Raw genomic sequence first — 25,112 nt, forward strand, 5'->3', positions numbered from 1 at the left:
ATTAGGGACAGTGGGCACTGCCATGTGGGGGAAATTGTCTCACAGATTTTGATCAAGTATTTGAAGAGGTGATTAAAAAGCATCGACATGGGCAGGGCAGCAGACATTGTCTATGTGGTCTTTAACAAGTCTTTGACAAGGACCCACACTGTAGGCTGGTCCAGAAGGGTAGATCACATGGGATCCAGGGTGAGCAGGCCTATGGGAGACAAACTTGGCTTGGTGGAGTCAGAGTGGCAATAAAGGGTGGTTTTCACATTGGAGGCCGGTGACCAGCAGTGAATGGTGCTGGGTTCACTACTGTTTGTCACCCAGGTGATAAATGAAGGATGTCAATGTACAGCCATACCTCAACTTGCACCTGAACGAGTCACATCTGATCGCAGATATATCCAAGGTATGTTGTACAGTAAGTTGGGGGGCCTAGGAGAGAGTCTGTGGCCGGGGCGTTGGGAGCTCTGGTGTTCGGGTGACAGAGGTGAGCATCCGCAGTTGAACAGTTGGGGTGTCAGGACCTCCAGTGGGTGGGTGGCTGTGGTGAGGATCCATGGTCGAGCATCATGAGCTTGGATGGGTGGGCAGCAAGGAGCGAGGAGAAAGACTGTGGCCATTAAGTTGGGCACCGGGATTTCAGATGGGTGGGCAGTTGGGTGTTGAGAGCTCTGGTGAGCAGGGATCTGGGGCGAGGATCCAGTTGCGTGTTGGGAGCTCTGGTGAGCGGGGATCTGGGGCGAGGATCCACAGTTGGGGGATGGGAGCTCTGGTGAGTACATCACCTATAATGATCAACTTAGGCCCAAATCGATTTGCGTCCCCAATTCCAGAACGTAACCCGGATGCAAGTCGATGCATGGCTGTCGTTCACATGGTTACCAGAGTTTGCAGATAACACAAACATTGGTGATGTGGTGGACAGCAAGGAAGGTCATGTGGAATTGTAACAGGATCAAGATCAGTTGGGGAAGTGGGCCAAGGAAGGATGGGTGGAATGCAACTCAGACAACTCTGAGGAGTTGAACTTTAGTAACTCTAACCAGCCAAGACTTACACAGCAAATGGCCGGGCCCTGGAGAGTGCTGTAGAACAGAGACTGAGGTACAGGTGGTGACAAGGGAAGACAGGGTGTTGAGAGCACACATGTGCCACCATCAGTCAGGCCACTGAGCACAGTTGGAATATTACAACTGTAAAAGACGGTGGTGAGACCTCACTTGGAACATTGTTTGCAGCGTTGGTCACCCAGCTACAGGAAGGATGACAGTAAGCTGGAAAGGGTGCAGCAAAGATTCATGAGAGTATTACCTCTTCCCCTCCAAATAATTGACAGGAGAGACAGGAAACAATGGAATCTGGTGTGATCAAGTACCATCTGAGTGGGGGAGGGACAGAACTGTCAATGCTTTGGGTTGAGATTCTGCATCAGGACAGCACTTTGAACACATGAGATCCAGAGTTTCAATTTGAAATGACTTTTTCAGCAATATGATCAGTTTCTACACAACAAACCCAGGACAGGTACAAGAAGCCAACCCCTTTGTTACCCATTCCCCCCAGTGTTCAGAGCAGCAGCCACCATGAGCCCAGGCAGCACCCTACCAACTGTACCCAGCAGGAGGAGCCTTGTCGTCCTTGTTGCTCTCCAGGGAAAAAGGCGGGATCCGGACATCAAGCTGGGAACCTTCAGGCCTCTCGAAGCGGAACGTTCCCCTGCAGACAGGACAAAAGGAGCAGAGTGAAGGCAGCAATGCCAGATCCAGGAACCAAAGCACATCTTCTCTCAGACGTGAAGCAGCCCTTACTGTCTGTCACCAATTGCCATCTAATATCTCTAGCCTGGGCTTAAACACAACACACTCAACAGTCTGCACCTTAAGGTGTTGACTCCTGTCACCATCACTTCCCGTCCCACTGCCACCCGGTTCTGAGCTCTGCGTGGCTTTGAACCACAACCCTACCATTTCTAGTGGCTCAGGGCTGTAATCAGGAAGCCCAGCCTGGGGAAGGATAACTATCCATAGACAAGTGTTAGGATCAATGCAGCCACTTCCTCTCCTACCACTGGATTCTGCACAAATTTACTAACATGGAATGCAGGGAAAGAGGATCATCAGAAATCTTTACAGGTATTTGTCGCTTAATGTTTGTTCGGGCAGCGTTGAACCACATATACATCTGTGGTCCCATAAATAATTATTCTGTTACCAGGAGCAAGCCCACAGCAATTTAGAAAAAGCGATAGCTTGCGAAAGGAAATTGTATACTCAAACAGATCCGACTGCCCTGCCCTCTCCCCACAAGCCTGTGTCAGTCCCCACACTGATCCCACTGCCTCGCTCTCTGCCCACAGGTTTGTGTCAGTCCCCACACTGATCCCGCTCTCTTCCCACTGGCCTGTGTGTTAGTCCCCACACCGATCCCACTCTCTGCCCACAGGGCTGTATCAATCCCCACACTGATCCCGCTCTCTGCCCACAGGCCTGTATCAGTCCCCACACTGATCCCACTCTCTGCCCACAGGCCTGTATCAGTCCCCACACTGATCCCACTCTCTGCCCACAGGCCTGTATCAGTCCCCACACTGATCCCGCTCTCTGCCCACAGGCCTGTATCAGTCCCCACACTGATCCCACTCTCTGCCCACAGGCCTGTATCAGTCCCCACACTGATCCCACTCTCTGCCCACAGGCCTGGATCAGTCCCCACACTGATCCCGCTCTCTGCCCACAGGCCTGTGTGTCAGTCCCCACACTGATCCCACTCTCTGCCCACAGGCCTGTGTGTCAGTCCCCACACTCATCCCGCTCTCTGCCCACAGGCCTGTGTGTCAGTCCCCACACTGATCCCACTCTCTGCCCACAGGCCTGTATCAGTTCCCATTCTCATCCCACTGCCCTGTGTATCAGTTCCCACACTGATTCCACTGCCCCGCTCTCTGCCCACAGGTCTGTGTCAGGCCCCACACTGATCCCACTCTCCGCCCACAGGCCTGTATCAGTCCCCACTGATCCCACTGCCCTGCTCTCTCCCCACAGCACTGTATTAGTCCCGACACTGATCTTACTGCCTCGCTCTGCCCATAGCCCCATCCCTATTTACAAATAAGTTTACAGGTACACTACAAATCCCATTTAGCTTTGCTAAGTATATAATATGGTGTTGACACAACATCCACATTGCATTACGCCCAATTTCACAGAACGTATCATGGATGATAAGCAGCGCATACCTGTATATAAACTAGGTGTTAAACACCAGCAACGTGCAGATAGAGGAACAGCAACATAACATTCACAAATTCCAGCTGACATACCCACCCACCATTGCTGTCCAAGGCCAGCATCGAACGTGGTCAGCAGAAAGCCTCCCACAAGCAGCTGTTTATCAGACCCACTGACCAAGCTGTAACTGTGCAGCACACTAACATAGGCCCCCATTGCATGGAGAGCAGCAACCCTGCATCACCTGCCTACACACACAGGTGGATGCTGAACCCCAGCTCCAAGGACCCACGCAGCAGAGCAGTGACAGGTGAGGAATCATTGGTGCTGCATCAAAACCAGCATCTTTCAGCTGACAGGGAGCTTCAGAAATGTGAAAACTGCTTCACTCACACAGTACTCAGCCACGTTGTATTCAATAATTCCACACTTCCATCCAACTGGTGCCAGCCCCTACTTTAAGCAAACATCTCCACAAATCTGATCCCAGTTGAATTGCTATGGACTTGTAGTGCAGTACATACACCTAATAGCATTCTCAGTCACCTGGCCCAATAATACTTACACAGCAAACAGCTCCACAATCACCACTACCCGACCCAGGGTTTGAATCCAGACAGACCAACCCTGGTATTACAGTGACAGACCCGTCCCCACCACTACTGTACCCCGGTGTGACACAGCGACAGACCTGTCTCCACCAGTACTGTACCCCGGTGTTACACAGTGACAGGCCTGTCCCCACCAGTACTGTACCCCGGTGTGACACAGCAACAGATCCGTCCCCACCACTACTGTACCCCGGTGTGACACAGCGACCGACCTGTCCCCGCTAGTACTGTACCCCAGTGTTACAGAGTGACAGACCCCTCCCCACCAGTACTGTACCCTGGTGTTACACAGTGACAGACCCCTCCCCACCAGTACTGTACCCCGGTGTGACACAGCAACAGATCCGTCCCCACCACTACTGTACCCCGGTGTGACACAGCGACCGACCTGTCCCCGCTAGTACTGTACCCCAGTGTTACAGTGACAGACCTGTCCCCTCCAGTACTGTACCCCAGTGTTACAGTGACAGACCCGTCCCCACCAGTACTGTACCCCAGTGTTACACAGGGACAGACACGTCCCCACGAGTACTGTACCCCAGTGTTACAGTGACAGACCCGTCCCCACCAGTACTGTACCCCAGTGTTACACAGGGACAGACACGTCCCCACGAGTACTGTACCCCAGTGTTACAGTGACAGACCCGTCCGCATGAGTACTGTACCCCAGTGTTACACAGCGACAGACACGTCCCCACGAGTACTGTACCCCAGTGTTACAGTGACAGACCCGTCCCCACCAGTACTGTACCCCAGTGTTACACAGGGACAGACACGTCCCCACGAGTACTGTACCCCAGTGTTACAGTGACAGACCCGTCCGCATGAGTACTGTACCCCAGTGTTACACAGCGACAGACACAGACCCATCCCCACCAGAACTGTACCGTGGTGTTATACAGTGATAGAACCATCCCCACCAGTATTGTACCCAGTACATTCAGAACACAGAGCACACAGCACTGCATCCATAGGTAAGAGCTCAGGAGGAGAATTCAGAGGTTTATAGAGGCAAATAACTGGTAAAGTACAAAGCTGATGGACAGGAGTTGGAGACACTGAGATTTGGTCAGTCTATTGAAGTTGTCTCAGTGCAATGATACATGGAGCAGGAAAGGAGATTATTGAGTGAATGTAGCTGAAGGTAGACTGGCCATTTTCACTTTGGAGAACGGCATTTCATTGCACAAAAGACAGCTGTCAGATGAGGATGCATGGAGTTGGGGGTAAAGTATTAGCATGGTGAGAGGACTGGTTAACCAATAGAAGGTAGAGAGTTGGGATAGATGATTGTTTCTCTAGTCAGTAATTAGGGGTAAGTGGATGGCACAGGGGTGGGCGCTGGGCTCACAAATATTTACAGTTTGGAAGAGGGGTCCAAGTTCGCTGTTGACACCTGACAACAGCGAGAAAGTAAATTGTGCAGAGGATAGTCTGGAAGATGGAGTACAATGTTGGTGAATGCAGGGTCATTCAGTGACAGAAAGAAAAATGATGGACCATTTAAAAGGTGAAAGATTGCAGGATGCGGTTTAGAGGGAGCATTGTAAAAGGTGAGTTTCCAGGTGTAACAGGTGATCAAGATGGCAAATGGGATGTTGGCCCCATTGCTGGAGGGTTTGGATTTAGGAGCAGGGAGGTTCTGCTGTAACCGTACAGGAGACTGGTGAGGCCACACCTAGAGCACCATAGGGCGTTCTGGTCCCCTTCACTGAGTCAGTTTATACTGGCTTTGGAGGCAGTGCAGAGAAGGTTCACCAGCTTCATGCTAGAAATAAGTGATAGGCAAAATTATTGGAAAGTATATTTAGGGATGGGACATGTATATTTGGAAAGTCATGGTCAGTTTTTGGCAGCCAACATGGCTTTGGGAAGGGCAGGGCATGTCTTCCCAATTTGGTTGATGAGAGTACAGCAGTGGATGTTGTATTCGTGGACTTTAGTAAGGCATTTGATATGGTCCTTCAGTAGCTGATCCAGATGCAATGGGATCCATGGTGAGTTGAGAGTTTGATATGAAATTGGTCAGGTCAAAAAAAACAGAGGGTAGGGAATGGTGTTATTCAGGTTGGAGGCCTGTGACCAGTGGTGTTCCCCAAGGATCAGTGTTGGGACCCCTGTGGTCTGTGATATATGGAATGACTTGGATGGAAAAGTAGGTGGGTGGGCTAGTAAGCTTCCAGATGATACAAAGAGTTGACAGTATAGAGGGCTATCAAAGAATAGCACAGGATATAGTCCAGTTACAGATATGGGCAGAGAAATGGCAGATGGAGTTTAAACTAGGCAACTATAGAGGTGAAGCACAAATGTCAAGGCCTCTTTCATAATACACAGATGTATTCCAATGAGAAACAAAAATTCCAAGGGGAGATGGCATGAAACAGCATCTAATTGTGTGAAGAGGCAGCAGGTCAGAACATTGGGCAGAAAATCAGTGACTCAAGAAAAAGTAATAAGACAAAGCAAATTGGAAATACAAGAGCCAATCTTTGCAGTTTCTACCGATACAGTTAACAAAGCGAGCATTGATCCTATAGAAAGTGAAGATAGGGAACTAATACTGTAATTGGGGGAAAAATCTTTTAGAACCATAGAATGCTATAGCACAGGAAACAGGGCATTTAGCCCCTCTAGACCATGCCAACCATCACTTCCCTAGTCCTGCTTCCCTTCCATAACCCTCCAGGCCTCTCCCATCCATCTACCTATCTAATTTATTCTTAAAACACACCATTGAGCCCATATTCACCACATCAAGTGGCAGCTCATTCCACCTCCCACCACTCTCTGAGTAAAGAACTTCCCAAAACCTCTCCCTCTTTATCTTAAAACTATGACCTTTCGTATTTATCTCCTCCAATCTAAGTGGAAAAAGCCTACTCATATCCACTGTGTCTATATCTCTCATAATCTTGTAAACCTCTATCAAATCTCCCCTCCTTCTTCACTCCAAAGAATAAAGTCCTAACCTGTTTAATCTTTCCCTGTAACTCAACTCCTGTAGACTCAGCAACATCTTAGTAAATCTTCTCTGCACTCTTTCAATCTTATTGACATCCTTCCTGTAGTTATGCACCCAGAACTGCACACAATGTTCCAAATTTGGCCTCACTAATGCCTTAAACAACTTCAACACAACATCCCTTCTCCTATACTCAATATTTTGATTTATAAAGGTTAAAATGACAAAAAGCTTTCTTTACAACCCTGTTCACATGCGATGCCACCTTCAGGAAACAATGTATCTGTATTCCCAAATCTCTCTGCTCAGTTGCCCTATCATTTACTGTGTATATCCTACCTTGGTCTGCCCTTTTAAAATGCATCACCTCACAATTGTCTGCATTAAACTCCACCTGCCATTTTTTGGCCCATTCTCCCAGTTGGTCCAGATCCCTCCACAACTTTGAAAATCTTCCTTGCTGTCCACTATTCCTCTTATCTATGTGTCATCGGCAACCTTGCTGATCCACTTTACCACATTATCATCCAGATCACTGATACAGACAATAAAATGGTCCCAACACAGATCCTTGAGGCACACCACTCATCACAGGCTTCCGGTCACTACCACTCTGTTTTCTCCCATTCAGCCAATTTTGAATCCATCTACAACCTCTCCTTGAATACCCAGTGTCTGAACCTTCTGAACTAACCTCCCATGTCAGAATGTGAAAGGCCTTACTAAAGACCGTGTGGACAACATCCACAGCCCTTTCCTCATTTACCTTCCTGGTAACCTCAAAAAGCCCTACAAGTTTTGTTAAACATGGCCTACCATGCACAGAGCCATGCTGACTCTTTAATCAGCCCATGGCTGTCCAAATATCAATATAATCCTGTCTCTCAGTACTCCATTCAACAATTTACCTACTAGTGACATCAAGCTCACTGGCCTATAATTACCTGCTTTATTTTTGGAGCCTTTTTTAAAAACAGGACATGAGCTTCCTTCCAATCCTCTGGCATCTCAAGGACATTTTGAATACATCAACCAGGACCCCTGAAATTTCTACACTCGTCTCCCTCAAGGTCTGAGAGATCCAGCCCAGGTGATTTATCTAACTTGATTTGCAGTAAGACAGCAAGCACCTCTTCCTCCTTTATCTCCATGACTTTTTTTTGTTTGTTTCCCTTCCTTCCTTATTCACTGTACCATTTTCCTGAGTAAATACTGATGCCCAAAACATCGTGCAAGATCTCCCACATTGAGTGAGGCTCCACACATAGCTGATCTCTGATCCTCTAGGGCAGGGGTGTCAAACTCAAATTCACAAAGGGCCAAAATTAAAAACTTGGACTAAGTCGTTCGTGGGCCAAACTAATATTTATTGAAAATTTTCAACAACATCTGCATGTTTTCTCTTCTTTCAACATATGTAATGTTAAACTTTTTCTTATTAAAATAAATGTTTAATAATAGTTTTGGTTAAACTCTTTCCAGAAGAAGCATTAACAAATGAAAAATAAAATATTCAATAAATAATATTTCTCTATAGCCTTTAAGCTCCTTTTAAAAGTATTTTTTTTCACAAGCCAATAAGTCAAAAAAATAACAACTTGCTTCAATGACAAACAGGTTTGTCTTTTAAAATGATGAACATATAGTCTGCCTCCCACCTCTCTTGAAAGGTCCTGTTTTCTGTCTTTCGTTTGGCCATTTTTCATAAGGGGTTTATTACCTGTGAGTTAGACGACAAGTTGCAGATACTAATGAAAGTAAACAGAGGAGGTGGGGGGCGATTAGCGGGCTGACGGGCCGGCGCCAACGCATTTACAAAGCATTCTGGGATTTGTAGTATTAGCTGTGCATGTGCTATACTGGCGCGGCGGGCCAGCTCTAATTCATATTTGATACGATCTTGAGAGCCAAATATAATTATATCACGGGCTAAATTTGGCCCGCGGGCCTGAGTTTGACATGTGTGCTCGAGGGGACCAGTTTTGTCCCTTGCTATCCTTTTAATGTACTTGTAGAAACCCTTCGGGTTTACCGTCATATTATCTGCCAAAGCAACGTCATTTTCTTTTTGCCTTCCTGACTTCCTTCCTGAGTATTTCCTTGTTTTTCCATGCTCTTTAAGTATCTCATTAGCTCCTTGTTGCCTATACTCGCTCTTCACCTCCCTCTTCTTCTTAACCTGATCGCCAATATCCCTTGAAAACCAGGGTTCCCTATGCCTGTTAACTTTGCCTATAATTGTAACAGGATCATGCAAACTCTGCACTCTCAAGATTTCGCCCTTGAAGGTCATCCACTTACTTAACACACCCTCGCCAGAAAACATATCCCAACCCAGAAAACATATCCCAACCCACTCTTCATAGATCCTTTCTCATTTCCACAAAATTTGCTGTCATCCAATTTAGACACCCAACACTAAATGGGAATTCTGTACAAGTCTTCACTATAGAACATATCAATGTTCCAAAAATAGTCATAAATCAGGAAATCAAACAAGAGGGAAGAACTCAGGAAAATTACAGTCCACCATGACATTGGTACTGAACAAATTGAGGGAGCAGGTCTCCAGGAGCTGATGAAGTAAAAGAAGTGGCTGCTGAGATCACTGTGATGGGGTTTTATTTTCCAAGATTAATTACTTCGGAAAATAGCAAAGAGGGAGAGAGAGAAAACAAGAGTCCAGTTAGCTCAGCATCTGCAAGAGGAAAAAAGTTCCCATTATTATTCAAAATATTATGACCAGGTAATTCAGAGCTGACGTCTTTTGGTCAATAGGAAGTCATGTTTATTGTTCTTTGAAGAGACATGTGATGTGGATGAGTTCCCTATATTCAGAAATCAGGTGATACCGCATTATAGATTACTATGGAATGCTCATGACATGGGAGGTCAATATGAACATGAGATTAAGCAACAGGAAACAGTAGACATATACATACCTCTCTGGTTGACAAGGCATTACAAGTGTATACCACACAGATCGATGCTGAGCCTCATTCTTTAATGTTATGGTTTCAAAGATAGACAAAAGCATCTTGAAGACACACGAGATGCTGTAATATGGAACAATACGCAATTGACTGGAGGAACTCAGCAGGACGAGCAACAAAGACAGGAGAAAGAGAATGGTGAACATTTCGGGCCTGAACCCTTCATCAAGACATTAAAGCATCTTATCTGACTGGTGAGAAGGTGCAGAACAGAGATGCAGAGAGATCTGGGGGTACTGATGCATGACTGACATAGTGCAGGAGCAGAAAGTCATAAAGGATCCTATCTGACTGGTGAGAAGGTGCAGAACAGAGATGCTAACAGAATCAAATTATTGAAAATTAGAGATGCTATGCTTCATTTACCTGGATTGTTCGTGAAACTCTGGCCTACTAAGGAAAAGTGTGGATGTCCTGGAAGGAGTTCAAAACAAGGTTAACTGGACCTGAATGAGTGGGTTGTCTTCTGAGGAAAGGGCTAGGCTAGGCATCCAGCAGAGTTTAGAACCACAAGGCACAATTTCCAATGTTTCCTCTTGTAGGAGAATCTAGAATCAGGAATCACTAGTTATAAATGTCATCCTTCAAAGACAGATGAGGCAAGACTTTTTCTCTCAGATATAGAGTCTTTAGAACTGTCATCCTCAAAAGAAGCAGATGCAGCGATGTTCTTAAGAAGGAAGGAGCTGAATGTTTGCGAGGGGAAGGTGGGAATACACAGTGGAACCTGCAGTCGGATTGCCTCTGGTCTTATTAAATGCTGCAGCAGACTTTATCAGGCTGCAGCCTTCTCTCTGTCGAGGACATCCACAAGAAGCAGTGTCTAAAAAAGCAGCCTCAAAGACCCCACCACCCAGACCACGCCCTCTTCACTCTGCTACCTTCGGGGAAAAGGTGCAGGAGCCTGAAGACAAGCGCTCAGCAGCACAAGGACAGCTTCTTTCCCGCTGCCATCAGATGCCTGAATAATTAATGAACCCAAGACTCTGCCTCACTTTGACTTCTTGTGCATTTTTAAAAAAAGTTTTGTAAAGTTGGTTTCTCTGAACGTTTGCTCTATGAAAAGCTGCTGCAAAACACTGAATTTCGTGACTTGTTCATGACAATAAATTCTCACCATTTCCTGCTCCAAGTGATACATTCATCAATTAATTAACAACTCCCACCTTCACCCCCAATCTACACCTATCTTCCAACTCTCAACCTTCCCAATGGAGACGTCCTCTGTACTTCTCGGTATGACTGCTCAGCAGTGTCCCTGTGTGGAGGTCGTCATCTCCGTCCACTGCTACTGGTGCTCTGGGACGAGAAGAGGTTCCGAATGCAGGCTATCTTTTGTGATTTGAAGGAACAGCCACCCTCACAACTGCTCTCAAGAGAAACACTGAAGCTGCTGCCTGGTTTTTGGAAAGTGAACTCGCCCCTACAGCAACTGTCCATCTGCTTCAACACAGCTCCACGACGCCCTCACCGCAACACTTGTTCACATTCCTCGATGAGGTGCAGGACCGCTGGAACCTCTTACCCCATCTTAAAGCCAATCAGCTGTTTAACACAGGATACAAATGCTACATAAACAGCCCTGTTCATTCAACAGCTACCTACCCCGTTGCAAATTTAACCAGATTTTGCTTTCACCACCGTTTCAGGTGGCGTGCAGTCTCCAACCTCAAAGAAGAATTTCTCTTCCTCTGCCTTACATTTTACATAGCATCTGTATTTTCCCTAAAAGGAAACATTCTTTTGATAACCACCACGTTAAAGTCCTCAGGATATTTAATATTTCAGTCAAGTAACTTCTCACACTTCTAAATTCCAGCAAGTATAAGTTTAACTTGTTGACCTTTCCTCATAAGGTAACCTGCCTATTCCAGTAAAAGTCCAATAAATCTTTTCCGAACTGCTCTCAGTATATAACATCCTTCCTTAAACAAGGTCACCAGTCTCTTCCACTGTGGTTTCACCAACATCCTACTTCTCCATACAACTCCAAAATTAACAACATTGTTCTGGTTCTTCACTGTTTACAAAATTCCAAATAATCCACTCTCCCATTGCTCAGAATTCCTGATAAATCAGCATTTGCCACACCAAGATCCCCATTTCCACACTCCCCTGACACACCAAGGCCCCCATTCTCTTTAAATTTAGCAGATTTATGGAAAAAATTTTGTTATTCTGTAATATTTTAAAAATGCAACTAAATGTCTGGCAGAATATTAAAAGAAATTACCAGTATATCCAAAAATTCATAAAATCTGCGAGTTAGGCACCAAAACCGCGAGTGTGCTGGATTCTGAGATTTATAATATTTTGTATATCCTGCATTTGCTCACCCAGATCTCTCACCATTTAAACATGTTGTTTCCTTCCAGGCTGGTGGGGAGGTAGAGAGGGGCTTAACATTTTGAAGAGCTTACATACGAGAGTAATCAGAATGGCTGCAAGATGAGAGGTTTTGAGATCATGGTGGAAATGGAGAATGTCTCACTGTATGTAGAGGACACACTGGAGAGCTCTTCCACTGAGGCAATGGGGGGGAGAGATGAAAATAATGCTCAACTCTGTGAGAGAGAGAGAGAGAGAGAGAGAGACAGAGAGAGAGAGAGAGAGAGAGAGAGATTGGGATTTCCTTGGTGCAAGAGGCTGAGCTGGGGCAGAATTTATTTATTGTATCAAGATGGTTTCTTGCAACAGTCTGTGGAGAAGAGACCATGCTGAAACTGGTTTAGGGAAATTCGCCTGTCCAGGTCACTAGTATTTCAATTGGAATTGGTATTTTGTGAACTGTTTTCATAACTCCATATTAAGATAGTTGTGGATAGAGACAAGTCTGGACCTTGAGAGAAAATCGTGAATCGGGGAAAGCCAAGCCACAATATTATTACACAGGGCTTGGTGGGTGGGTTAATGGGGAGGGGCATTTAAAAACCATCTGATCAGTTCAGGACCAGCATATTCCAGGAAGGAGGAATGACGGGAAACAGGAAAAGCAAGGTAAGAGAACTTCGGATGATGACAGCTTGTGATATGGTCAAAAAGAAAACCATATCCAAGCTAAAATCAGACAGGAACCAGGAGGAATACTTAGATGCTAGGAGTGAACTCAAAAACCCCCTGCACCACATCCCCGTGTTGTACAGACAGCCCTGTCCCCACCAATACCACATTCCCGTGTTATACAGAGATAGTTCCATCCTAAAATAACAGACAAATCTCCTCTCACACCTATGCAGAGTGCCCTCAGTGCAAGGTTATTCAGCCAGCTTCCAATATCGAGCAGATATTGGGATTTATAATTGCACTATATTTCAACAGATGTTTTTTAAAAAAAAACTTTAAGCTTTTGAAAGAAATCTCTTCCGGGAGAGATTCTACTCCAGTTCCTTGTCCAGTGTCCCCATATCTGTCGGTTGGAGTTTGGTTATTGCCAAATCTGACTGAACTTCTGTACGATAGAAAGTCGTGCACAAGACGGATACAGCACTAACCCAACTCCCAGAGTCTCTTGCTGTCTTTATACTACTATTTTAGTAGCGGTAACTACCTCGTACTTAGGTTTAAGGTGTGAATGGGCCAGGCAAGAACCCATTGGGAGAGTCGTCACTCTTGCTTTCGAGGGAGAATGGTGGAATACGAACATCGAGGAGACTCCGGTTGGCACTCTCAAAACGATAGGAACCCCTGTGGAATGCAGAGACAAGGTCATCCTCTGGAAATGGCCCTCAACAGCGGATTAGTAACTGCAGAAGCTAAACCGGGAAAGAGGAGAAGGGAGGGGACTGGCAAAGATAATGATGAAAGGGGAAGTTATTTTAACTTTTTTTAAAAAATTAGACATACAGCATGGTTACAGGCCATTTCGGCCCACGGATCCGTGCCGCCCAATTTAGACCCAATTAACCTACACCTCCCAGTACATTTCAAATGGTGGGAGAAAACCAGAGCCCCCGGGGAAAACCCATGGAGACATATGGAGAATGTACAAATTTCTTACTGACAGCGCAGAATTCAAACCCTGGTCCCGAACACTAGCAATGTAAGGCATTGTGCTAACCGCTAAACCAATCATTATTTACTAGCTCCTTCAGATGCTCACATTGACAAATTCCCTTCCAAAGCACTGATTTAAAAAAAAACTAAGGCAGTTCACACAAGTTTAAGCAAGCATAATTCTTAACAATGTGGTGGAACAGAGGATCTTGGTGTCCAAGTCATAGATCCCTAAAGTTGCCATGCAAATTGATAAGGTGGTTAAGAAGTCATGAAGTGCTGGCCTTCATTCATGTGTGAATCTAGTTAGAGCCTGGAGGTAATGTTGCTGCTCTATAAAACTCTGGTTAGACCATACTGGAAGTATTACATTCCCTTCTGGTCACTTCATTACAGAGAGGGAGCAGAGGAGATTTACCAGGATGTTGCTTGGATCAGAGAACACGTCTTATATTCTCCACTCACAATAGTCCTTCAAACTCCCAACAACCATCCATCACTGACTTCTTCCTCACACTATGCATTTGTCATAAAGGGGTGGTTTATTGTCAGCTCCCATCAATCTTCATTTTAGCAGTCAGGGCACCTTGCTAAACCCCACAGACTGAGCCTTAGCCACACTTTTCTCTACCATCAACAAATAATTCACTCAAGACACAAGCTTCCCTGAGCAAAACCATGCTGATCGCCCTTCACTAACCTGTGCTCCGCTAAATACTGACGTTTCTCACAACTTTCTCCCATCACCACTGTCAAACCAACTGGCCTAGAGTTGCTCAGTCTGTCCCCTTTCCCTTATTCTATAAGGGTACAGCATCAGTAATGTTCTGTCCTCTGGGACCCAGAATTGGAAAATAACAGCCAGAGCCCATGTTCCCATTGTTTTCATGCACAGAAGCATTCTAGTGCTTCATGTAGAGCTTCCAGTGAAACAGTGTTTGAACCATGCAACACAGAAACATCCTCCCCACAGTCACCCTTATCAAAATGCTGCAGAATATTTTATATTTCAACCTTCAATTCCTTCCTCTTCAAACTCTCATCACAAGACAATCCACCCGTTCAAATAATAATCTACTAACCTTTCCCAGTTTCACTACTGCTCTCTGCATCAAGGTTCAGTGCTCTGACGTGTAGCCACAGATCACATTGCACTCCGTTCGCAAATACACACTCAGAATATTTGCTTCAACTGTGACCTATGTGACAGTTCAGTGCTGAGATTTATTTTGTTTCTGAATACATAAAACACTGGCTATAGGCTGACCTATTCCACCGGAGCATCAGCAGAATATTCACCCATGACAACACAAGGCCAGAATTTCTCTTCCCCAAGCACATCGACTGTGCACCAGGCAATAATGCATCTTTTAATCAGGGTTCTGAAATGACTTCTTAGATGAGGCTAGGGGAATTGAATGTTATATTTCTAAAACTAAAGATGGAAGGAAGTGCTTTGTAAAGCCCATGGATTTTTGTTTATCCAACCCTCAATCACTTCTCATTTCAGAAAACGAGTCAATCTTCTCTACATGTTCAGCAACAGGTTAATTTTGAGCAAGAGTTGGGTGAACAGCTGGGAACAAATCCACCAGATCCACCAAATCCATTGAACTGGTTGGGAGTAATTGGTTGTGAAAATTGGTCTGGATTATACAGGAATACCAAACTAGCACACTGGAGATGTAGGTCATGTAGGCAAGAGCCAGAATATCACTAATATCTCAAGCCCTTTTTACACTGAAAAACCAGGTTATTGCCATATACACAACCTGTCTCTGCAAGCTGGCTTGCTTATTCATACAGAACAGAAGAAAAGCTGGGTCTTTGAGTCCTTTTACACAGCAAGTTAACTTTCCAAAGCAAAAGAGGTGGGACGTGTAGCACAGCAGCATGGCAACATGGCTCACCCTTTTAGACTGGTCCCGCATCAATACGCTCCACCTCTGATACTATCTACCTTGACAGATCGAAGCCGGGTAAGTTTAGACCTTCCAATCCGCCTTCGGTGCATTCACACAGTGCTCGAAAGGCAAATAATACCCAACTTTCAAGTGCTGTGTAAGCTACACCATGTATTCAAGGATTGAGTATGAAAATCTCAAATTAAACCAGATGAATTTCAAGCACACACTAAATTAGTTGAAAAATTGATAAAAACATAAACAGATGTATTGTGCTAATTTAAAGATACCCACATCAGTAGCAGCCATTCACTGACTGCTGAGGAAGTAGGTACCACTCTGTCATGTGTAGATGGGATGTATCCAGCTACCTGTGGGCAGTGGGCAAGGCAAACCTACTGACTGGGCTATCTGTGTATCTGTTCATAATGTGCTAATACTGTTGAGACCAACTCTCTGCCCTCGTTTTGACGGATAGTTCTGCTGGAGAAAGAAAGAATTGCATTTAACACAGCTAGACAATGATGGTATGTAATTCTTCCATGACCAAGACCTACATGCACTGGAATCCATTTTGAACAAAATCTGGATCAATATTGGACCTTTAAGACAGCAGTAGATCTCACAGGATAACACTGGGAACAAGCCAAGCTTTCTAAGTCTTTGTCAATGCATGTGAATGTGTTTCCATTCGACCTTTGGCCTATTCAGGAAAGCCTCCTTCTCAGGCTCATGCAGCAGAACCAGGCAGTCTTCTCACTTCCAAAACTCATTTGTTTCTAATTTTAATTTTCATAAAGCCCTGGTCATTCGCTAACCACAGCACCAGTGTGTAGCATGGGATTTCACAACTCAAAAATCCTCCATGATCTCTTCACCTCTATCGCAAAGCCCACTAAAGACTACCAGATTAAGTTACATTTTAAGGGACCTTTTCTGTAAAAAAAATTAATTGGTAAAAGATGATGCACCATTTAAATGCACTTTTCTCTTCAACACTGTCCCCTGATTTTAGTTTTATTGAAACACTACGTTTTTATTCTTGTAAGATTGCCTGGATAGCATGCAAAGCAAAGCTTGTCATTGTGTTGCAGGACACGGGCCAATAAAGATGCCCATGTGGTGCAGGGCTTGCAACCTGGATAACCCCAGATGTGGTTATGGCACTGGGCTTTGCATCCCTAATCTAACTGCAGGCACTACAGTGCACCAGTGAGGCTGAAAGTTACATGCATGCAACATTTTTAAGAGGTGGTTTCATTGCAGATGAAATAGTGTCAGTCAAAAAATAAAGGGTGACCTCCAGGCAGAGGGAGGGAAGCAGACAGTCAAGGAATCATCTCTCTTCAACCATTTCGGTGTTGGAAATGGGTAACCAAAATCACAGCACCTTGCACAACTCAGCTGTACAAGAGCAGGTAGAGGAGCAAGAAGGCAAGGATAATGGCTGCAGGATACTCGAGAATAAGGAGAATACAAGGGTGGTGTGTTGCCATAGTGGTGTGCTAGGGTCAGAGATCACAGAATGGTTGCAGGGCAGTCTATCGGGAAACGATGACCAATCTGAGGTTGTAGACAACATTGCCGCCAATAAGCGAAGGAATTTCGCAGGTCAGACAGCATCCATGAGTAGAAATGGTCAGTCAATGTTTTGGGTCAGAACTCTTTATCAAGACTAAAAGGTGAAATGACATGTATCAAGGGGGAAAGAAGCTGGAGGACAGGAGAGCCACTTAAAAGAGAAATTAGGGAGACATGAAATATTTGTAGACATCAGAAAATCCCAAAGCAAATTTATGGCAATATTCCAGGAAAGGAGATAACCAGGAAAGTGGTGCCAAAAGCAAATTAACACTGTATCAGAAGACAAAGGTGAGGTCTTAAACAAAGCTTCCATCTGAACTACTGAGGACAATACAGCTGGAAAATTCAGAGAAGGGTTGGTGAAATTATAGAATGTCATCATGAAAAAAGATGATATTTAGTCTCTTTGAGGTCCCCAGGGCCTGATGAGATTTATCCCAGTTTGCTGTGGGAGGCAAAGGAGATGGTTGCTGGAGTCTGACTGTAAAGCTGGGCAACATTTTCTCTTCCATTCTTACCTTGAAGAGAAAACTCTTACCTTACTGCTCCCCAGGGTCGTGTGTTGAGGCCCCTTTTGTTTTCTCTTTTGACCGCCGCCTGTGTTCCTACATATAGTACAAATTTAATAATCAAGATCACAGATGGCACCACGGGGTAGGCCTAATTAAAGGGGACGATGAAATGACCTATAGGGATGAGGTTCAACGGCCTTGTGGTGTGCTCAGAACTAAACACTCAGAACACCAAGGAGATCATCGTGGACTTCAGGTGTGCCAGATTCAATCAATGGAGTGGTGGTGGAGCTTGTACTGAGCTTTATTTCCTTTGCGTCCATATCTCTGAAGATCTCACTCGGCCCTTGAATTCTTCAATTCTGATTAAAAAGGCACAAGTGTCTATTTTTTGAGGAAGATCCACCTCTGTCCCAGGAGACGGTTGGACTTCTACAGATGAACAATGGAGGGCGTGCTGACGTCTGGTATTTTGGTGTGGTATGGGAACTGTGTCGCACAAGATCGCAAGACACTCCAGTGAGAAGTGAAAACTGCCCACAATTATTGGCATCCAATTGCCTACCATCTAAATCATCAGAAGGAAACAATGTCCTGGGCAGGGCTAGAAATATCAAAGATGCAGCACACTCAAACCATCGACGATTGACTCTTAACCCATCAGGCAGATGCTACAGGAGCTTTCGATCATGCACCAGTGGGCTCAAGAAGGTTTTTATTTACAAGGTTATGACGACGTTGAACACTGAATCACAGCGCTGAGCGGGACTGCACTCATTACTGGCTTTAATTGCGCGTTTTATTATCACGTACACAGCACTATTTTAACTTCTGGTCGATGCTGGTTGCATTTCATTTGGCTGGTTTACTGGTACAATGACAATAAAGTGAATTGTCATCATTGTAAAATCTTTACTGACCACAGGCATAGTGACAGAGAGGAGAGCACGTCATGGGCAGCAAGGATGAGGCCTGTGATCCAATGTTCGGCAAATTATTGGAAATAATTCTGACAAAGATTACTCTGCACTGGGATTAAATCACAGCTCGTCAACTTGGCTTTGTTAGACAGAGATCCTCTCTAAAAAGTCGAATTAAAATTTTCAAAGTAGTAACAAACTATTTGCTGGGGCCGGTGTGACTTGTAGGACTTCAGTAAGGCCTTTGAGAAATTCCATCATGGGACTGGCCTAAAAGATTAAAATCCAAGACATGATAACAAATTGGACCAAAAATTAGCTTTGTCGTAGCAGGGAGAGAGTATTCATGGGGAGCTAGTGAACTGGATTTGATATTGGCTATATGTGAAAAGACAAAGAGTCATGGTGGATGATGCTTCTCAGACTAGAGGCCAGTGACTAGTGATGTGCCTCAGGAATCGGTGCTGCCTCTCTACCAATGATCTGGATGATAATGTGGTAAATTGGATCAGCAAATTTCCAGATGACACTAAGGTTGGAGACGTTGTGGAGAGTGAAGAAGATTGTAGAGGGATCTGGACCAGCTGGAAAATGGCAGATGGAATTTAATGCAGAAAAGGGACAGGTGATTCATTTTAAAAGGACACATCAAGGGAGGACGTACACAGTAAATGGTCAGGCACTGAGGAGCGTGGTAGAACAAAGGTCATCTGGGAATACAGATACATAAATTTCCTAAAAGTGGCATCACAGGTGGACAGGGTTGTACAGAGAGCTTTTTGTCATATTGGCCTTCATAAATTAAAGTATCGAGTACAGGGGTTGGGTTGTTATGGTAAAGTTGTATAAGACACTGGTGAGGTCAAACTTGGAGGATTGTGTGCTGCTTTGGTCACCCAATGACAGGAAAGATATCAATAAGATGGAAAGAGGGCAGAGAAGATTTACTAGGATGTTGCCTGGACTTCAGGAGTTGAATTACAGGAAAAGGTTAAACAGGTCTGGACTTTATTCCCTGGAGTGCAGAAGAATGAGGGGAGATTTAATAAAAGTTTTTAAAATTACGAAGGGGATAGACAGAGTAAATGTAGGTTGGCTTTTGACACTGAGGATAGGTGAGATACAAACTAGAGAACATGGATTAAGGGTGAAAGGGGAAAGATTTAGAGAGAACATTAGGGGGAACTTCTTCACACAGAGAGTGCTGGGAGTCTGAAACGAGCTGCCAACTGAAGTGGTGAATACGGGCTCAATTTTAAAATTTAAGCAAAATTTGGACAGGTCCATGGGTGGGAGAAGTATCGACTAGGTGGAGGCCAGTGGGACTAGGGCAGAATAATAGTTCATAATAGTTGTAATGTCCTATGGTTTGATGGACGATGAAGATGTGCTTTTGTATTTAGAAGTGTATAACCTGTGGATTAGTCTGGGGATCAGTGTTTGATCGTTAAATACATTGAATAGTTTGGATGTGAATTCAGGAGGCAGGAAGTTTGCAGATGACATGAAAACTGATGTCACGATAGTGAGGATGTGTCGGATGCAGGATAATACTCAACAGCTAGTAAACTGGTCAAAGCAATGGCAGACAGGCTTTAACCTTACTGAGTGGTTAGTGATGAATGTTGGAGGCCCTGGACACTAAAGGTGATTGTGGCATGGCTAACAGAACTGCTGCCTCACAGAGACTGGGCTTTAATACTGACCCTGGGCACTATCAGTGTGGAGTTTCCAAGCCACAAGAGCAGGCCAGCCGTTGATTATCCTTACTGCTGACACCATGCACGTATGCGATAGATGATAGACTTCTCCAAATGAGTGAGCTCCAATAAGTCAAAAGGAAACTTGATACTAAAGAAATCTGCTCATTGGCATCCCAAACACCACTTAAAACACTCACTCTTTCAACCACCTCACAGTGGATGCAGTGTGTACCATCCACTAACTCCACCGCACTTACCCCAACACAGCCTCAACCACCAAACAGGACAAAAACAGCAGATGCCCCATCAACTAATCTTATTTGGAAAGGTACCACAGATCATACATCATCACTTGAACTTGGTTGCAAACCGTGGACTTTGCACCCCATTGTTCTGTGGAAGTACCTCTATCATAAACGCAGCAAATGCACGTTACCACCATCTCAAAGACAGTTCAGTGTGGGGAAACAAACATGTTAGTCACACCCAGTTCAATAAATAAATAACTGGATAGATACTCTTGCAGGGAGGAATCCTGTCACCCTTCCTCAATGTGGCATATATATTCCACCAGAAATGTGGCTGTGTTTATCCAATGACAAAGTGGGAGGGCACAGTCATTCAAACATCTCAGAACCTATGACCCAGCCCTGCCTCCGGGCACGGTCGTCCCCAGACTGGTCCTGCATAACTATGTCCAAATACATTAACAGTGGATTTTAGCCTCCAAGCAACATACTGACCATCAACATGTATGAACACATGAATTTGGAGTCTTTCCCCCACCCCCCCCCCCCCCCCCACCCAAGCCTGTTCAACAGGTGTACATTTATGTTTTAGGCTTTGGGGACTAGCAGGTTGCAAGGCAGTAAAACATGGAAATCTACAGTCTAACAAAGCACACTACCACTGTTACAGTCAAGGCACATTGCTTCCTTTATCCTGAATGTGAACACAGATAGAAGAACACAGTCATAGATAACCCTAACCCTCCTGAACACGCACTCACCTGCAGCATTTCCCCAGTAGTGATGAGGAGAGAGGGTCCTGAATGATTTTTTACACCAGGTAGTTAAACAACTGTATCAACCTGGCTGAGATGGGTGAACTCGGAAAAGCTTTTTTACACTACCCTTGCTGTGTAAAAAGCATCTACACAGAATTGGGGGGAGGATTTTTGCGGCAGCAGAGGTAGTAACAGCGCTGGAACGTTGTCTGTGTAAAAGGGCAATTTGGCAATCTGGGACCAACTCAGGTAAGGATGTGTACGTGTACTGTATTTTATTAGTGTATTTACAGACAAAACATGCAAGTAGGATAACAGGAAAAATCTTTTTAATTATAATACTCCTGTCCTGCTCTCCAGGTGGCCTGCAATTAGACAGCAAAAGTAAAAGGCAGAATCGATCTGGCTAACAGTGAATACTTCACTCGGGAATACCTGACCAACAGGAACTTGGGGTTTAGCCCATCTCAGATGTCTGCATGCTTCCACGAATGTAGAAGTCTGAAATGAGCTGGTGGTGAAAGAGTGATGTGTCCTCTACTAGACTCACCATTTCGTTAAGTGGGTGAAGCACTGATGTGTTGACAGGAGAATGAGAGATGATTTAATTCACGTACATGATTCATAGTTTGGACAAGACAGACATGGGGTGGCTGTTGGTCTTTCAAAATAGGGCTTGATCATTCATGAATCAGATGAAAAGTATTTATCATCGGGCACTGAATCTGGAACTCTTCGGAAGGAGGGTGTGAATGGTCAGTTACTGAACATGTTCAAGGCAGTCAATGACACACCTTCAGACATTATGGGAGAGGAGCTTAGTGTTAGGGAGTGGCAATGTGATAAAAGACCAGCCCCACACTGATCCCAACGTCCTGCTCTCAGCTATCCCCAGGTGTCTCTCGTCACCTTGTGCTGTGAGCAAGTTGGTCTCTGGGTTTATCCTCAGTTTGAACAGTCTGAAGCCCACCACCCTGCTCCCCTCCGACAACTCGCCACCAATCCCAATGATTAGGAAGGGATTGCTTAAAGTGGTCTGTGAGTGGGAAGGTAAAGTTTGAAAACCACTGTTTTAATCGTACCTCATTGACTCGTTATGTGCACAGCTGTAGATCAATACTTGCACTAGATTTTTCCCATGCTTTTATAAATTGTGCGCATGTTTTCTGAAATGGTGCAAGTATTTTCCACACTCTTTTATCAATTGTTGTGCGTTAATCAAAGGAAAGTTTGAAAGCAAACTCTTGTCTCCAGACTCGTCTCTTTCGAACCTGACACTTTCTCTACACAGCAATAACCAGTGCAGGGACCAACAGTGGACTGCCGGGAGAATCTTGCAACAGCCCGCCACCAGCTCCCAATGATAGAGGTGGTGCTAGGGAGCCACACAGCAACAATGATCACTGTCGGCAATGCTCACCATTGTCACCCTCACTTCAACTTCGCAGACAAGACCGGGGGAATATTTTGGAGCCGTCTTTGGGGGGAAAAAAGAGGGTCGAACATTCCGTCAAATACAGTACATTATACATCCATGACAGCAGACGCCAACGCCGTTGTGTTACACATCCTGCCTCTTTTGTTCCCAGAATGCCGGCTTGCTGTGTAAAAAGACAGACTGACCTGGCATTAGGCCGGCTTTGTTCTGTTCAGTGTAAATGACCAAAGTCGGCTTCACATCAGGTCTTTCTTACGGCAATATCACTGGATTTCTGTGTAAAAAACGTGAGGCAATGACAGAGCAGGCTCTAAGTGCAGCGAGTAGTTTACTCACCACATGTGACCGCTGGGAGCCTGCAATGACACATGGCTGCTGTACTGAAACGCAGGCTGCTCCTTAGACAGAACTGGCTCCTAGAGACAAAGAAAACACATTAACCTTTTTTTGACAGAGAATATGCAAAGAAAGGGAGGAGGAGCAGAGCTTGGGTTTGTGGAATTTCTCAGCAAACAAAGAACACAACCATTCAGCATTTCGGACAAGTTTAGCTTCACTTTTTCACACTGCCACTGGCCAAGACACAGGGAGCAGATAAGGTCCTGTACTTCCAACAGGACCCAGGTGGACATGGCTGTGTCACCCACATTTCCCCTGGGCTACAACTTGCTTTGACATGCTCTTCCCATCTTCACAATCAACCAAGGGTACACTAAAAAACAAGCTTCCCTGAAATATTGTGGCAATCAGTAAAAACTCAGTGAGATGGATTCGAGTCCTGGCTCAGTGAGAGTTGGAGATACAGTAACGCAAGACCTTCGCATTTTCACTGTGACACGTTTCAAAGATCCGGAAAATCATTTTGTACAGGCTGCAAGGGAAGCTTCATGGTGAGAGTCAGAGGGTGGTAGTGGAGCTATGCTAGTCAGTATCACATCGGTACTCACCCTGCCCACAACTCCTCTCCCACGCACTGTCTCCAGCGTTCCAGACAGGCTAAAGATTCGCCAGTGCCTTTCCCGAAGCTGTACCACTTCCGTCCCAAGGTTTTCCAGTCGAATACAGTACCGCCACTGAGGAGCGAACAGAGAGACCAGGACAGAGTTGTGAAGTGTAATTAAGAGTTTCCCTTGGAAAGAACAATGGCCATCTATGTGTTCCTGTGTGAGCTCCCCTGACCCTGGTCACAATCCCAGCTCTTTGCCACATTCAGAATTGGTTCTGGTCTCCTTACATGAGGAAGATGTACTGGTTTTGGAGACGAAGTAGAGGAGGTTGATTCCGGAGATGAGGAGGTTAGGCTAAGAGGAGACATTGAATTGTCTGGGACTGTACTCATTGGAATGGTGGAGCGGGCTCGACAGGTCGGATAGCCTAATCCTGGTCCTATTTCTTATTTTCTAATGTACAGAAGCCTGAAGGTAACAGACATTTAATCAGGCTCTTGAACCCCCTTGTTCTCACCGTATAACTACTTCAAGACCAAAATCCTCCCTGCACCTTTGCAACATCACATTGTATTGCATTAACTGCAACGATGGATATTTACTTATCCCTTTAGACCATAAGATACAGGAGCAGTGGAAGGCCATTCAGCCCATCGAGTTCACTCTACCATTCGATTACGAGCTGATTCATTCTCCCACTCAGCCATGGTCCAATGCCTTCTCCCCATTATGCTTATATTTTTTTCTCTCTCAGGTGGCAACTTAATTTATACTGGTTTACATAGTTTACATAATAGTTTACATATCTACGTAGCTACAGCAAACAAGAGAACTTCAGTGCATCTGTACATTAACTCGTATTTGACAAGGAATCTCTAATGTAATACCTGTGCTGTCCAGAATCTCAGACTCCACTCGCACAGTCTGGCTAATACCAGCCTTTACAGTGTCTCAACACCAAATGATACAAGGGACGAGATCTGTATTCCAGAGCTGCAGGAGCATCAGGGCAGGGATTTGTCCTAGGCTCCTGTACAGCACATCATTTTGAAACTACAAGGCTAAGAGCACTGTGATGAATCTACAGGGTGGTGACAGTCAGGGTACCAGTGTTCAGATGCTTCATTCACCAAACACCAAGGATAAGACCTAGACCAGATTACGGCAATGCAGCACTGGCGAATGCCAGCAGAGGGTGAGGGCAAAGGAACAGTGCCCTCTTCGCCTGGGTCAAAACCGCTTGATAATTAAATGCTTAATTATCTCCTCAAACCACAGGGGAACTTCTTCACGCAGAGAATAGTGGAGTGTGGAACGA

General features: G+C 45.1%; 1 protein-coding gene across 1 annotated transcript in view; it reads right to left on the minus strand.

The window, feature by feature from the left end:
• Positions 1–1,617: 1,617 nt before the first annotated feature.
• The window catches only part of LOC138750240 (polymerase delta-interacting protein 2-like), a 34,375-nt gene continuing 10,880 nt past the window's right edge, over positions 1,618–25,112 (minus strand). Inside the window, exons 5-8 of the mRNA XM_069912363.1 lie at positions 23,795–23,920; positions 23,184–23,263; positions 13,335–13,471; positions 1,618–1,707 (exon numbers count right to left, since the gene is read on the minus strand). Of these exons, the coding sequence (XP_069768464.1) occupies positions 13,348–13,471; positions 23,184–23,263; positions 23,795–23,920 (330 nt within the window). The 3' untranslated portion in view covers positions 1,618–1,707; positions 13,335–13,347. The remainder of the gene's footprint in view (positions 1,708–13,334; positions 13,472–23,183; positions 23,264–23,794; positions 23,921–25,112) is intronic.

Source organism: Narcine bancroftii, unplaced genomic scaffold (assembly GCF_036971445.1).
Source record: "Narcine bancroftii isolate sNarBan1 unplaced genomic scaffold, sNarBan1.hap1 Scaffold_1094, whole genome shotgun sequence".
NCBI lineage: Eukaryota > Metazoa > Chordata > Chondrichthyes > Torpediniformes > Narcinidae > Narcine > Narcine bancroftii.